The sequence below is a fragment of the Pectinophora gossypiella genome, chromosome 10 (assembly GCF_024362695.1).
Source record: "Pectinophora gossypiella chromosome 10, ilPecGoss1.1, whole genome shotgun sequence".
Classification (NCBI taxonomy): Eukaryota; Metazoa; Arthropoda; class Insecta; order Lepidoptera; family Gelechiidae; genus Pectinophora; species Pectinophora gossypiella.
Window position 1 is genome coordinate 363,658 of NC_065413.1, and position 14,159 is coordinate 377,816.

Below are 14,159 nucleotides of genomic sequence, written 5' to 3' on the forward strand. Positions count from 1 at the left end.
AACTGCATAGTGATAGTAAAGAACTTGGCTCGAACACTGGCGGACCACAGACTCTATTGCCTAGTTTGAAAAGGATTAGATGCCACTGTTTTAACATAAAGCGCGGTAAGGTGTGGGTACGGAGTTCATTTTGCGATGGGTGGAAGCACCACTGACTACTCTGTTTTATCCGGCCAAATAGTTAATGCCATCTGCGGCAAATCTACAATAAGTCACGTCAAAAAAAAAAAGACTACTCTAATTGGGATATACTTAGTCGTGCGCTTACGTTATGTAATATATTATGTATTAATGTATTTTAAAATAAAATTTTGTTTATAGCAAAAAAACACAACTTACGTCTGCAATCCTAATAGAACGGCGGAACCACAAGTTACCAGAAGAAAAATAAATAACCATAAGCTCAGAACTTTTTCCCAGTTGGGATAGTCAGAGGTATAGCCATCGATGATGAACTAAGTTTCCGAGCTTTATTAGATCAATGAATGACAAGGTACAACTGGGGAAGTCAGTTAGTATCTTTTTTATACTTATTATTTCCTTTTGAAGAAAGTAAAATTGTAATTTAGTAAAGTGCAGTTGGAATAGAAGAAGGGAGGACTTGTTTGTTTTCAGTAACATTTGTGTTTGATGGTCGAGGAACCCCTGAACGCCCTATATGGATAAAGATAAGACAACGATTTCAGCCACCCGTTTTCGGACATCAGAAGTGGGATGGGTTTCTAATGAGATTCACTTCTTAGCCGTCTAATATCCAGCTAAGTCCGTAGATAGATCTGATGAATCGTACGGTGGTCAGTTAACAGCCTATCGCCCACAATGTGTACCTTCATATTCATGGAAAGGCAAGTGCTCCTAATCTTTGAACCCGGCTGAGGGAGTCGACTCATCAAGAAACGGCTAAGCGCATTCTATGTTTTGTCCTGGCTCATAGTCTAGCAGAGTAACAACTAAACCCAACCTATTATTGTTTCGCTCAGGCGAATCCCACTTGTAATAAGCTGAAGTACTTAACACCGAGGGGACACCGGTACTTTACCGGAATTTACCAGAATTAGTATGCATTGTGTCGGCCTTTCGGTATATTTCGGTAATCCGGGCAGCCGGGTTTAATATGCGAGCTACTCGTCCCAATACTTGCCGTCAGCTGGCTCGATACTTGAACAAGTTACTCGCCCTACGTGTGTTGGCACTTCGATTTAACATTTGGAATAAACGGGAACGGTATTCAACAAAATACGTTTTCGATTTTTGAATATCTTTTTAGATTGGGTTTTGTGTTTGACGGGATTTGACCGGACGGTTATTGGACGGGGTTTGATTAGAGTGGGGATGTGTTCTATACAGGATGTTAGTGACATCGTAACGAATACTGAGGGGGATGATTCTGGCATTGATTCTGAGTTAGTATCAAGTGGAATGGGTTTTAATTATTGTGAATTCTAAATCTTTGCGATGGACAACTTGACTCAGAATAATGACCTGAATCCTCCTCAGTATTGTCAGTCCGTACAAGTACGTATGGGTAACGTGTTAGTGACACCGTTGCGATCATGGTCTGAATCATCTCTGTGTACACATATAAACACGCTTGTTTAGTGTAGGTAACGACTATTATTTTGTGTTTTAGGTTTCTAAAGTTTGATTTTTATTACGTTGGTGAGTGTAAAATAAATAATTACTAACGTACTAATAGCTTTAGTAGGTAGTGTTACTAATAGAGCTTTTATAGTTTCATGTAAATATTTTCTATTTTGGTTCATAATAGCAATTTCGTGTATGTTTCTACGCTAGCACTTAACCTATAGAGTATTAAAAAGAGTCTCGTTTTTATTTCGAAAATGAACCTTTCACATTTTACACCTGACTAAATTAATTACCGCTGGAAATTCGTTCAAAGGCTTTGCACGGAAACCTTTTGCTGCAGCTAGTTTTTACCCGTAAGTAAATTTACTGTACACTTGTACGGGGTTGGTAAAGGTTAAGTACATAATTTCAAAGCATAACAGTAGCTACTTTATAACTTCCGACCTCTTCTAACATGCGAGTGAGAGCGCGGCTCTCCGCCGAAACTCGCGACATAAAACTAAGTCTGGACCACCAGACACCAACTTAAACCCAACAAGCCCGTTTTAAGGTGTATTTTGCTATTTTGCAAGGAATTTAATTTAAAACTGCGGTGTGCATTTATATCTCTGGGGATTTGGTCTCAAATTGGATCGCATCTCCACCAGTAGGTAGGTACATTTGCATAGAGACAAAAGCTGCTGAGTTGCGGTAGTAGACAAAGCTAAGATTAGAATCTACGTTTTATTATAATAATAAACAGAAATGTTCTATGGTTGTGTCGGGATTCGGATTCCAAATGTGTTGTTGTGAACGCGCCAGTATTATGAACACAAAGGATAGTTGTCCGTGAAAGCAAAGTATTTTAGAAACTTAATTCAAACAATAAACAACATACAGTCAACAAACAAGCAACGTAAGGCAACTAAATAATTCTCACTTAATTATACTTACTGATATCTGTATGTATTCCAATTTTAAATTATGTTGGAAATAACAGAAAATTAACTTTAAAAAACTCATATAAACGAATGTTTTGTAATAAACGTTTATTGGACGTTTATTTTTCAAAAACAGCAATATAATAAAATTCTAATTTCAAATTCGCTTGTTCTTCTAAATGATTCTCAAGCAAGCGCTAAATTATTTGATTCCGTTTGCTTGTTCAAACTAATCGAAATAACACCCTATCGCATGAAACTTACGCTACATTTTGTGTTAAACTCATTTGCTTATTTGCATAAAGCGATGCACGCTGTGCCAAGTGAAATATTGAAATTCTGTGAAACGTATATTTTATTTTACAAAACTCGATCTTGTTTATTCGTTTTTCTACTCTTCCTCCATATTAAATACAGTATATTTTTCAACACTTCCCTTCGTAAACGTGTATATGAATGGTTTTGACACTTGTCGTAAAGGTACAGTTAGCTGAAATAAATTATGAAGTTGTGTTAATTTTTATCAAAAGGGTGTAAGTGACACCGTCCCGAATACTGAGTGGGATGGTTCAGCTCATGATTCTTGAGTTAATGTCCAGGGAAATTTCATGTCGGAAAATTCATAAAAAAATTGTGTTTTTAAAATTATTTTCATTTCCAAACTTTTGGGACGGAGAATTCCATTTGATATCAAAATCATGGTCTGAATCATCTCTCAAAGTATTCGTTACAATGTGACTAATACCCTATACAGAGTTCGCTTATACCTTTACAAAAGGAAATCTCCTTACTAAACTGTTCCGTGTCAGCACCCTTATCAGTTAAGTTTCTTTTAAAAGCCCTAAAACTGTCAAGTGACAATCCATTGATTATTTTAACTTAATTTTGACACTAAATTAACTATAATCTATGCTTAAATATTATTGTTACTGTTACTGTAAGGAATTTGTATTTTTTTTATTAGGTTCTAGTTTTTAACGATAAATGGTTGTGTTTTACAAAAAACATCTATTATGAAATATAATTTGGTATAGTAAGTCCTTTAAGAAAATAATTTTTCATATTTATTATAGCAAAATTTTCTAAATAAAGTTTTATTTTTTAATAAACTATAAAACACTGTAAGTAAAATATTATATAATAATATATTTTTAACATCTTTAAGACATAAATTACGCGAAATTTGGCATTTCTACGAATCACGTTATTATTGCAGCCAACTGTACAGGCACGTTTGGAGTGCGAAATCACTAAGATATACAGTCAAAGCGTGTTGGAATAAATATCGCGTTCGTATGCACTAATGCGGGTAATGTTGACAAATGTGTATGACACCGCGCGTGAGACGGGGTCTTTATATGCTCATGGTTTGTGTTATCTATGGTAACATTACGGGAGGCTGCATTGGTTATTCATTACTATTTTGTTATTATTCGTAGGTTTGATACATAATTACAAGGCTTCCTTACGACGCAATCGGTTATCGTATGGATATGCGTTTTTAGGGTTGACACTCAAAATGTCAGATACTAATAGATATGCTTTGTCAATTTATAAAACTTACATACATGCTGTTAGTGACATCGTAATGAAAACTTTGAGGGATGATTCAGTCCAAAAATCTAAGTTGATATCAAGTGGAATTTTCCATCGTAAAAGTATGGAACTGAAAATAATTAGAAAAGGCACTAAAGTTTTCTTTAATTTTCCGGCAAGAAATTCCACGTGATATCAACTCAGAATCATGGTCTGAATCGTCCCTCTCAGTATTGGTTACGGTGTCACGAACACTCATACGTACTGGCATGGCTACCTGAACGTACTTGTACGGGGTGTAGGTGACATCGTAACAAATACTAAGGGGGATGATTCAGCTCATTCATCATCATCATCATCAGCCGCATGACGCCTACTGCTGGGCATAGGCCTCCCCCAAGGATCTCCACGACGATCGGTCCTGCGCTGCCCGCATCCAGCGGCTTCCCGCGACCTTCACCAGATCGTCGGTCCACCTTGTAGCGGGCCTACCCACTGAGCGTCGTCCGACGCGTGGTCGCCACTCCAGAACCTTTCCGCCCCATCGGCCATCGGTTCTCCTCGCTATGTGTCCTGCCCACTGCCACTTCAGCTTTGCAATTCTTCGAGCTATGTCGGTGACTTTAGTTCTCCTGCGGATCTCCTCATTTCTGATTCGATCGAGCAGGGAAATACCGAGCATAGCTCTCTCCATTGCCCGCTGAGCGACACCGAGCCTCCTCACGAGACCCATAGTATACAGCTCATTATTCTGAGTTAAAATAAAGTGGAATTTTCCTTCGCACTCACACCCTGTATTTAATTTGATACATACATACCTCTTATAATTTCGTTTAGCAATTTCAACAATACCGATAACCTAATGTCGAATACGAAATAAAGAAACACCTTAACACGTTTCAATCGGGTACAAAGCAATCGCACATACAACTCGCAAGTTTCATAAAGGGAAAATATATCAACATCAACCCTTCGAGAACGTTCCACGTTCAACAAAGCATTCCATTACCATCCACGACGTCAGCCGATAAACGTTACAATCGATCGATTTTACCGCAGTAAAACTACTCTGCTGAACTGGGAGTAAGGACTCATACGTACATATGAAAACTCACGTCCGTAATTATGCCCTTAATTCTTAATGGGGTAAGTAGATCCACAAGTAATCAGAAGACAACACGCCACTTTTGAAACGGAATCAGTCTATTCTTCTTCTTCTGTCGTGTGGGTTGTGAGGTGAATTACCAATCTCATCAATTCAATTCAGTCTATTGGCAATTGCGCAATGGCCCATTTACTTTTTCTCTCGTGTGGATTGTGAGGTCAATGACCGACCTTATCTACTGTGGTGTCTGGGTTACTATTGAGCCGCCAATATAGTGAATAGTTACTAAAGTGACACAATGTAACCGTAGTACATAGTCCATCTTTTCCAAATGCTTGTGTGAGTGTATAATAAAAACGAAAAATATACACCTCTGCCTACCCCGTCGGGAATATAGGCGTCCTATGGTATGTGATGCTATCTTGTACTTCTTTTGTTTATTTGTGGCTCAGCCACTTAATGTAAGGACGTGACCTCATGCAGTCATGAACAAGTATGTAAATCTTGTCGTATCAGCACCAGAGAAACTTTTCAAAGGACTGCGAGTAGGAGTGCATATATTTCTTTAATAAACTCTCGCCTGAGTATAACTGGTGTGTGGAAGTTGAACGGTGAGCGGTTGCCATAGCAACCACCGTCTAACGTACCGGTGTAGGTGGGAACTTTGCCACAGATAGTTTAAGAGTAAGTTTGTTGACTACGCACTGGACGGATAAATCGCGACATTTATTTATTTTCATGGGATAACAAACATTTATACAAGATATATTAACAATAGGTGTAGGATATTTCTACATAAGTACATGTACAATCAACCACATCATCAACACGTAATCAAATTTATTTAAAGAAAGAAAGTATTCATTATTGTATTGCGTTATGCTTGTCACTATTATTAATAAATTGCTTGTATTCTGAGTAAGGACGGATTAAAAATAAAACGCGTTCAGCTGCTTATCTTCCGTCGTGTCGTATAAACCGACAGGAGGTTGCGTCTTTTTTAACATGATGGACTAGCTGCAAATTAACGTCTTGTACCTCTGCCCAACCCCAGTAGGGATTAAATGCGTGATATTCTATGCGTTGTATTATTTAAGGAAACTAAAGTTCCCACTACGATTTCCCGTCTAGTGCGTAGATGCAAAACAGAGGCTTCGCCCGGGGCGGTTCTGGCTGCAGTCGGCAATACTGTAGCCTATACTCTGCAGTAGCCCGGAGACCTTGGGATAGCACGTAGCCACCGACGACACAGCCTCTAGACTACTAATAACGGAAAAACGGACTCTGCAACACATCTGACAAATAGGTCAGATATAGCCTGCCGAACAGCTTTCATGGTCTAGTGTCGGGCTCACGATCTGGAGGTCCAGGTGCAAATCCCAATGGGGACACTAACCAAAATTACTACGTGAGACTATCCTTTATTGGACTGGGATATACCTAACATGCTGAACCATCTGATTGACCGAAAAAGTAAGATGGTCACTACTACACCAAATGCCTCCACCAATCCGCATTGCAGCGGCCTGCTGGAGTATGCTCCATTCCCCGTTTAGTGCTCTTGACCTGGCCTTTCTTTAAAACATTAGATCGCGGTGGGCACGCCACAGGTGGGGTTGGCCTAGAAAGAGTTCTATACGAATAAATATTAGGCATCTATTTGGTTGTCTGGACTGGAGTCTGCACGGTGCCGCGTCTACAGGCTTATCAAGTGTCGGTAATACGATCCAAAACCCTTGTTGTAGGTGCTTTATCCGAGAACCCGCAGTGGAGCAGCGGGGTGGAGTATACTCCATACATTCTCCGGTAGATTGTGGGGAGAGCTGTTTGATGTGTTTTTATACCAGTGAAACGATTTGTTATAAAGACATTTTTACGTCGGGATGTAAGTAGAACTTTCCATTCAAAACTGATTCTATGACTAACTTTAAGGATACGTTGAATAGGAGTAGAATTTAGCTTCAAATAGTATACACTTATGTCATTATGCAGGCACTACCAGTATGATATAATAAATGCGTCGTAGCCACGCAGCAAATATGAAAAAAAAAGCTACTTGGATACATTTTCAAATAGAATCTAAGGAACTAATTTGCCTTAAATCTGAACATCAATCTCCAATCCGCATATCTAAATCATTAGCATAAACAATTACTAAGAGCTGTCCTAAGGCCATTTCCATCGCAACGAAGCAATATTTAAACCGAAATCCGGTGACAACCAACTAAGCTCATCTCGCCTCCTCATTACTCCGACGTTGACAGACGAATTTATAAGATCCGAACACGATTCATTTGTCACAGAACATCTACACATAAATCTATCCGATATTGTGAGACTTGGCGCGACTCCAAACGCACTGCATTCCGTTTTGGATTATAAAAATGGTTGGTGATTCACCAGTGCAGTAAGTGCGTTCCTAACTTGCGAGAAGAATATACAACTTTCTTATTAAAGTCTGGAATACGCTTCGTATTTCAGTTGTAGTAGTATTCCTTTGCAAGTAGCAATAAGAGTAGAATGAAGACTGTAATCGTAGCAGTGCTACGATGCTACGTCAACGTTGAAATGCGTAGCCATGTCTACGATTTTCCAAATGCCGTAGCAATATTAATCTTCAAATAATAATCATCATCCGTTATTTCCTTCATATTTATAGTTTTCAAAGGGTCCGTTGCCAAAGTTACTGAAGATTTGACAGGTCTAGATTTTACACAACCGCTTGCCTGTCTGACCTTTCAACCTTCCAACCATCAGCCTAATTACAGGTTAGGGATCACTTACCTCTAGAAACACATTTCTACGGAATGTGAGTTACGTACCTTAGATGTTTTCCTTCACCGCTGAACATATGAAAACAAATTTGAAATTCGTTGCTTTAGACCCTCTCTGGATTGGAACCTGCAACCTCATAATGAGAGTCAAGTGTTGATCCAAATAGGCTACCACGGCTAAATAAAAATTTAGCAATAAAAATGATTCTTCCCAAGTTATTTATAGGCGTAAGTAATTTATTTCAAAAAAAAAAAATTTTGAAAATTTTGTTACTGTCAATCTTTTTCCTAATTATAAATATTAACACATAAAAATACCCACGAAAAAAAAAATATTTACTTAAACAAACGAGGAATTAAGCAAATGTAACTGCCGATTTCACGGTTTTGTTTTACAAAAATAGCAGATCCGGTATTTTACGAACCGGAGTCCGGACACCCGGAACCGGACCCTCTTCCTTTGTTCTTCAATTTATTAGCCGATTTTATTTTCTAAAGCCGCCAGTTTCCTTTCAGCAAATTACGCATTTTAAATGTGGCTAAATATTTTTTAATTAAAAAAGTCTGAGTTAGCTATTCGATGATTTTAATCTAAAACGAATCCTTAATTGCAGGTGATTACGACACGCTTTACCTACGTATATTTAGTTGGAATTGGTTTACATAAATCATGTTCTTTAGGAATGTAAAGTACCTCCGAAATTGTATTTATTGTATAGTGATAAGTGTCAATTGAAACCTATGTAAATTAAACTCTTTGGTTTAAATGCGTCAATTTTAAATTTCGAAATCATACTTTGAATATGATTTCAATTGCTCCATCATTGGACATGAGCACACTTACATGGACCATACTTCACCATGTAGTACCCTCATAAAATGCTGGGAAATTACCCGTGTTTTAACTCAAAATAACTGTCAAACACGTCATTCATACCCATTAATAACCAAAATTCCGAACCCGAATCCTGAACCCCAGGTTGTATTCCGCCACATCAAGGAGAGGCGCTGATAACGTCCAGCATCTGATGCGGCGACGCCCATACGGGGAAAGGTAACTCTAGACTCGTTAAACTCGAGAGTCTGAGGTGTCTACAAACTTGAGGTCTTTCAAAGTCCGTGTGTACACCACACTCGCTGACTTACTTCATGGAGACTATTAGCCAGAGGTATTAGTGTTCTGCTCCAAGGACGCAAAACCGAAGAAAATTCCTAGTTTAATGTTTTTTTTTTAATTGTGCCTCAGTTGCTTTAATGAAATCATGAAAAATGTTATCTTAGCTACCTAAATACACACAACTTACTATTTTTTGACAATAAAACGTGAAAACAGTTGCAAGTGATGTAATTTGGAATGGCTTATTTTGGCTTGTTTTCGAAACTACATATTATACCTACTGTGATGAATTGGCAATGCGGAAGGAAACTCATCCGCTGCATGTGGGTTAACAGCCCCGAAGAGAGCAGTTATAACCCACACACCACGAGCACTTACTCGTACAAAATCTAAAATATTGGAACAACTTGAGGCAATAAAACCAATTTTGTGAGCTTTTCCAAAGGAGCACAAAATGTAGAGTAAATTTGTCAGTACGCCAATACTTTGTGCTCAAAAGACATTTGCGCGGCAACAAAAGATCGCGTCAAAAGTTCCTCTTCTCACTAATCAAATCTCAAAGTAACAAGAACTGTAGTGAAGCGGCGGCGGCGCAGCGCGCGGCCGCCGGAGATAACACGGGATCAGACCAACTTTACACCCGCCGCGCCCCGACTCAAACAATTAAACCTTTATTTCGCGCCCCAAACAAAGGCAAGTAATTAGCGCCCCTTGGTGTCTGGCGATTTCTGAAAAAAACTTTTCAACTACCACCCCATTGTTCCCGATAGAATCTCATCAAACTTAATTCTGTTGACCCTCCAGAGTTTCCCCATTACCATCAAAATGGGGGCGAATGATGACGTTTTATTGAACTCTCTCAATTGAGCGATTGATTGTCAAAGGAAACGTCCAATAGATAAGAAATCTTTGAAGTAATTTAAAGGGCCATTTTTAATATCCGGTGGAGGTCAACAGCCTTCCCTTCGCACGGCCCTGCGACGGCCGTAAATTGAATAAAGGCTGATTTGTAGGCCTGGCCACCGGCTGAAAGAACGTTTTCAATACTCCTTATTGAACCATTACGTCTAATGGCTGTGACAATAGAGCATTACAATTTGTCCCGTCCGATACAATCGGGAGCCGTAACGGCGTAAGAGAGTTAAATCTGGGGAGATAGTTTGGACTTTATTTTTAATGTGTGTGGGTTGTGTTTTGGATGTTGAAGTGGGAGATGGTGTCCCAATTGAGTTTATGGGCGGATATTGTAAAGTGGTCGCAGTTACGGCGTGTCGGACGGACGCGGCTGCGATTGTTGTGGGACCCGACACCGATTAATTACGTCACATCACAGCCTGAATGCTTTACAATAGTGATTGAGTACTTACAACGCTTGATGCATATAACAAATGACTCTATTATTTTGGTTATCTGTCAAAACCTAGAAATATTAATGTGTGAACATCAACTAGAACCATACCGTTATGTGCACCTCTTGCACCTCTTGCTGACTGCATAAATATTAAAAACTAAACAACAACGAGTTCTAAGACATCTGACGATACACGGTATTTATTTATTTTATCTCTAAGACTATCACTGACCTGCTGGACAACCGCAATCATTGGCGTCTCTGGTCTCTCTCCGAAGCAGTTCCTCGGAGTGCGGGCTCCGCTCCTGGAGCACCGCCTTCAACAGCATTTGCTCCTCTTCCAGCACCAACACCCGCATCTCCAGGCGATGCTGGCGGTACAGTCCGTAGCCACATATCACCACCGTCACCACACAGAGACACCACAAAACCACACAGTTGAGGACAATACCGTCCCACTGTCTATCTGACTTCTTTACGTTTGCCATCTCGCTAGGAAACTTTTACATCCATATCACAATCACACTCTTATAGGTAAAGGCACAATTTCAAGAAATGTTCTAGTCCAGAATGAGTAATTGAATAAACGTTCCTTTCTTTTTACAGAACTTATACCGTCGAGGGCATCATCAGATTCCAGAATCACAATACTTTTATTGAATGAACAATCCTTTTGTTTAGAACTTGGTACCACTCGTAGATACAAACAACTCCGTCAGACCTGACGATTTATATCGGGATGTAAGATAACACAATGGCTGTTTGAAAAATAAGAACCCATGCCAACATACTGGTCTACTTTAAAAAAAAAAGATATGGAAGAAAAAACAACTTCATCAAATTATAAAATTTGCTCTCAGGTGTCAATTATGGAATGGGTATGTCATGGGCACTTTCTTTCCAGCTAGTGTACAACTCACACCCTGGGGTCAGGCACGTGCTTACTGCGAAAGGATCAGCTCGACACTAGCTGCGCGCGCGCTCCCTCGGGAAAGGATGTGGCCTGTCTCCGCTAATGCCCTTCTAGTTGCGTCGATTGAAGGACCCTACCGAACTTTGATAGACGTATTACATTGTTGTTCGACGTGATACTATAGGTTTATATTCTACACTTGTACATTTTACATTATTGGCGACCATTCCGGATGTTGTTCAAACAAGTTGAAGTGTCCGATTAGTTGAAAACTTGTTCTGTAATTCAGGGCCGTTGGCAGTATCAAAAGTTTATACTTAGTTAGGAGCGATTTGAGAATAGTGCTGGGAATATGTTTAAATAGATTTTGGCTGAATAATATACAAATGGTTTAATTGTACATTGCTATTTATATCACACATTTCGAAGGTCAACAATAAACTGCTTTTAACTAATTTAAACTTTTAAAAAGAACATTAATAAGTTAACCAAAGAATTTGTTTCAGTAAAAAATGCTGCAATGTTGTCTAAAAGGTACTCTCCGAGATTTAAGTCTCTCGGTGCAAAAAAAAATTGGTACTTAAAATTTATGAAGTTAAAAAAGCAATCCTGCAGTAGATTACCATGACAATAAGCGGTAACTGGGCAATTTGCATGTATATTGCGTAGTGAGTGATCTGTGCTACAATTAAGGACGTTAAATGTCTCTTGTTTTACATCAAGACTAATGTCTTAGGGTGGCTGCAGATAAAAATGTAAATGTGCAGGGACCGTTTGATGCAAGACGGTGGAATAACACCGCTGCACTCTGGTGGAACAACTTTACTTTGAAGATTAACTTTGTAATGGTTTTTTTTTTGTCTTCTCAAATGGAAAGCTTTGTACTTAGCTAATTCTAAGTTACTTCTCTTACTTTTTTCCTTCGTTTGAACAATACGTCTGTTTAATTGAATTTATAGTACTTGCTCAAATTACGTGAAGCATCTAAACTACTGACGCGACTCCGAATCCATTAATACTATTAATCTCCAGAACAAATCCGAACATTACTCCGGCTTCATCAAAATTGCTCTCGCTGTCAGCATTCAATCTCATATCTAATCACCGGATTGGGGTTCCAACTTGGAAGTTTAAAACTCAGCAAAAAAGTTTTGCTTGATCTCCATTTACATAACTAGATCCAAGTGAACCTTCAGGGGACATTAGTCTTGGCCGTCTGGGGCCGCATCGTCCCCTTCGAGCGTCCCTTCCTAGGCCAGGGCTGCGCAAATCACGTCCCTCGTGTTTTCTACTTTATGAAAGTAATCGCCTTTAACTTTGTTATTTTATATTATCCGTAGTAAGTTGGTTTGTGTTCGCTTGAATGTTAGTACATCAATCTAATAATAAAAAAAAACACTGTAGGTACAAATTTCGTTTTAAAATGCCTGAAATTATTAATGGGTTGCTATTCTATCATCATCCTTTGTCCCTGTGGACATTTTAAGTAATTTTATTTTCAGAATATATTATTCAATTCAATACAATATTCTTTATTTACATACTATGAAAATAATATATAATATTTGGACCGGTATCCATTAAAACCCAGAACGATCGACAAACATGTGGGTTAAGGTAAATAAGCAACATCACTTATCAATTGGACGCTACATGGCAATGCCTTGATAGTGAGTGATACACATTCAGCTGTATGCTGTGCAACTTTCAACAAAGCATTATTGACACTTTTGTATTCCGCAATAAAAATCTTGACAATTTAACAATCGTTTCAGCTCTAATAGTGTTTTCCTCCCCCAACAACCCTGTCCTAGACGAATAAATCTCTGGATCTCGTATCCCAAGGATAGAAGTTGTCGCGATAATGTGATACCTCGCGCTCGTGACAAATGGCAGTAGACAGAGACAGGTAAGCCGGGGACGGGTTGGATTTGGACCTGCTATTGTAATAGATTCCGATTTTGAAAGATGGCTTTGCACTTGCACTTGGCAGGGCTTTGAGCGATAAATGTGCTAAGTTTCCTGTCCGTTGGAATTGTTTTGCTTGTCGTAAAATTTCACTTCTAAGTTATACGGCGATGTTATAGTGAATTTGTGATTATTATCATAATGGGGCAAGTACAAAAATATTAATTACTAACGTGAACATTATAATTATCATACGATTATATCCCGAATGGGTAGTCAAAGGCACATCCATCACAAGATATAAGCTTTTCTGTTAGACCGATATAATAAACTAGATTAAGTATCAGTATGGGTAGTATAGAGTAAGTATCAGTATAGGATTGATAGACTTACATAATCTTCTATCGTGTGGGTTGTGGGGTGGATTACCAACCTCACATAACAACACTAACATACAACATACATACAAACATAACATACATAATTACGATGCATGAAAATAATACTAAGGTTGAATCTAATTAAATTCAAAATGTTCTCATATATTTACCAAAACACGACCCCCTACAATTAAATAAATAGGCAAAACAGCTTCTACCAACATTTAATTTACACTTCAAACTAAATAAACGTTACAGAATTAAAATCGGGGCCGGCGTCCCTGTCGCCGAAACGATCCCAGCGACGTTCGTAACGACAGCGGCATTTAATTCCACGTGAAAGAATGTGTAGAAATGTTACATTTCGTTAGGTTTTTAGGTGCGAAATAACATTCCCAGCATGCAGCTGTCATAGTACAACAAAGCAGCAGATTCACTGCATACAAGCCTAATCAACTCAAGACTCTCACAGAAACGTCCGCTATCCGAGCACTAACATAAGATATAGAATGACATGTGGCGGTAGAATCATATTATGGACTATGCGAAGGACTAAAAAAGTCTGCGT

General features: G+C 38.7%; 1 protein-coding gene across 2 annotated transcripts in view; it reads right to left on the bottom strand.

The window, feature by feature from the left end:
• LOC126370025 (collagen alpha chain CG42342) overlaps positions 1 to 11,125 on the bottom strand; it is a 238,784-nt gene extending 227,659 nt beyond the window's left edge. The window contains exon 1 of one of the 2 annotated variants that reach the window (XM_050014647.1): positions 10,623 to 11,125. In XM_050014647.1, the coding sequence (XP_049870604.1) occupies positions 10,623 to 10,878 (256 nt within the window). In that variant the 5' untranslated portion in view covers positions 10,879 to 11,125. The remainder of the gene's footprint in view (positions 1 to 10,622) is intronic. The other variant, XM_050014646.1, reaches the window with a different exon arrangement.
• Between the last annotated feature and the right edge of the window lie 3,034 nt (positions 11,126 to 14,159).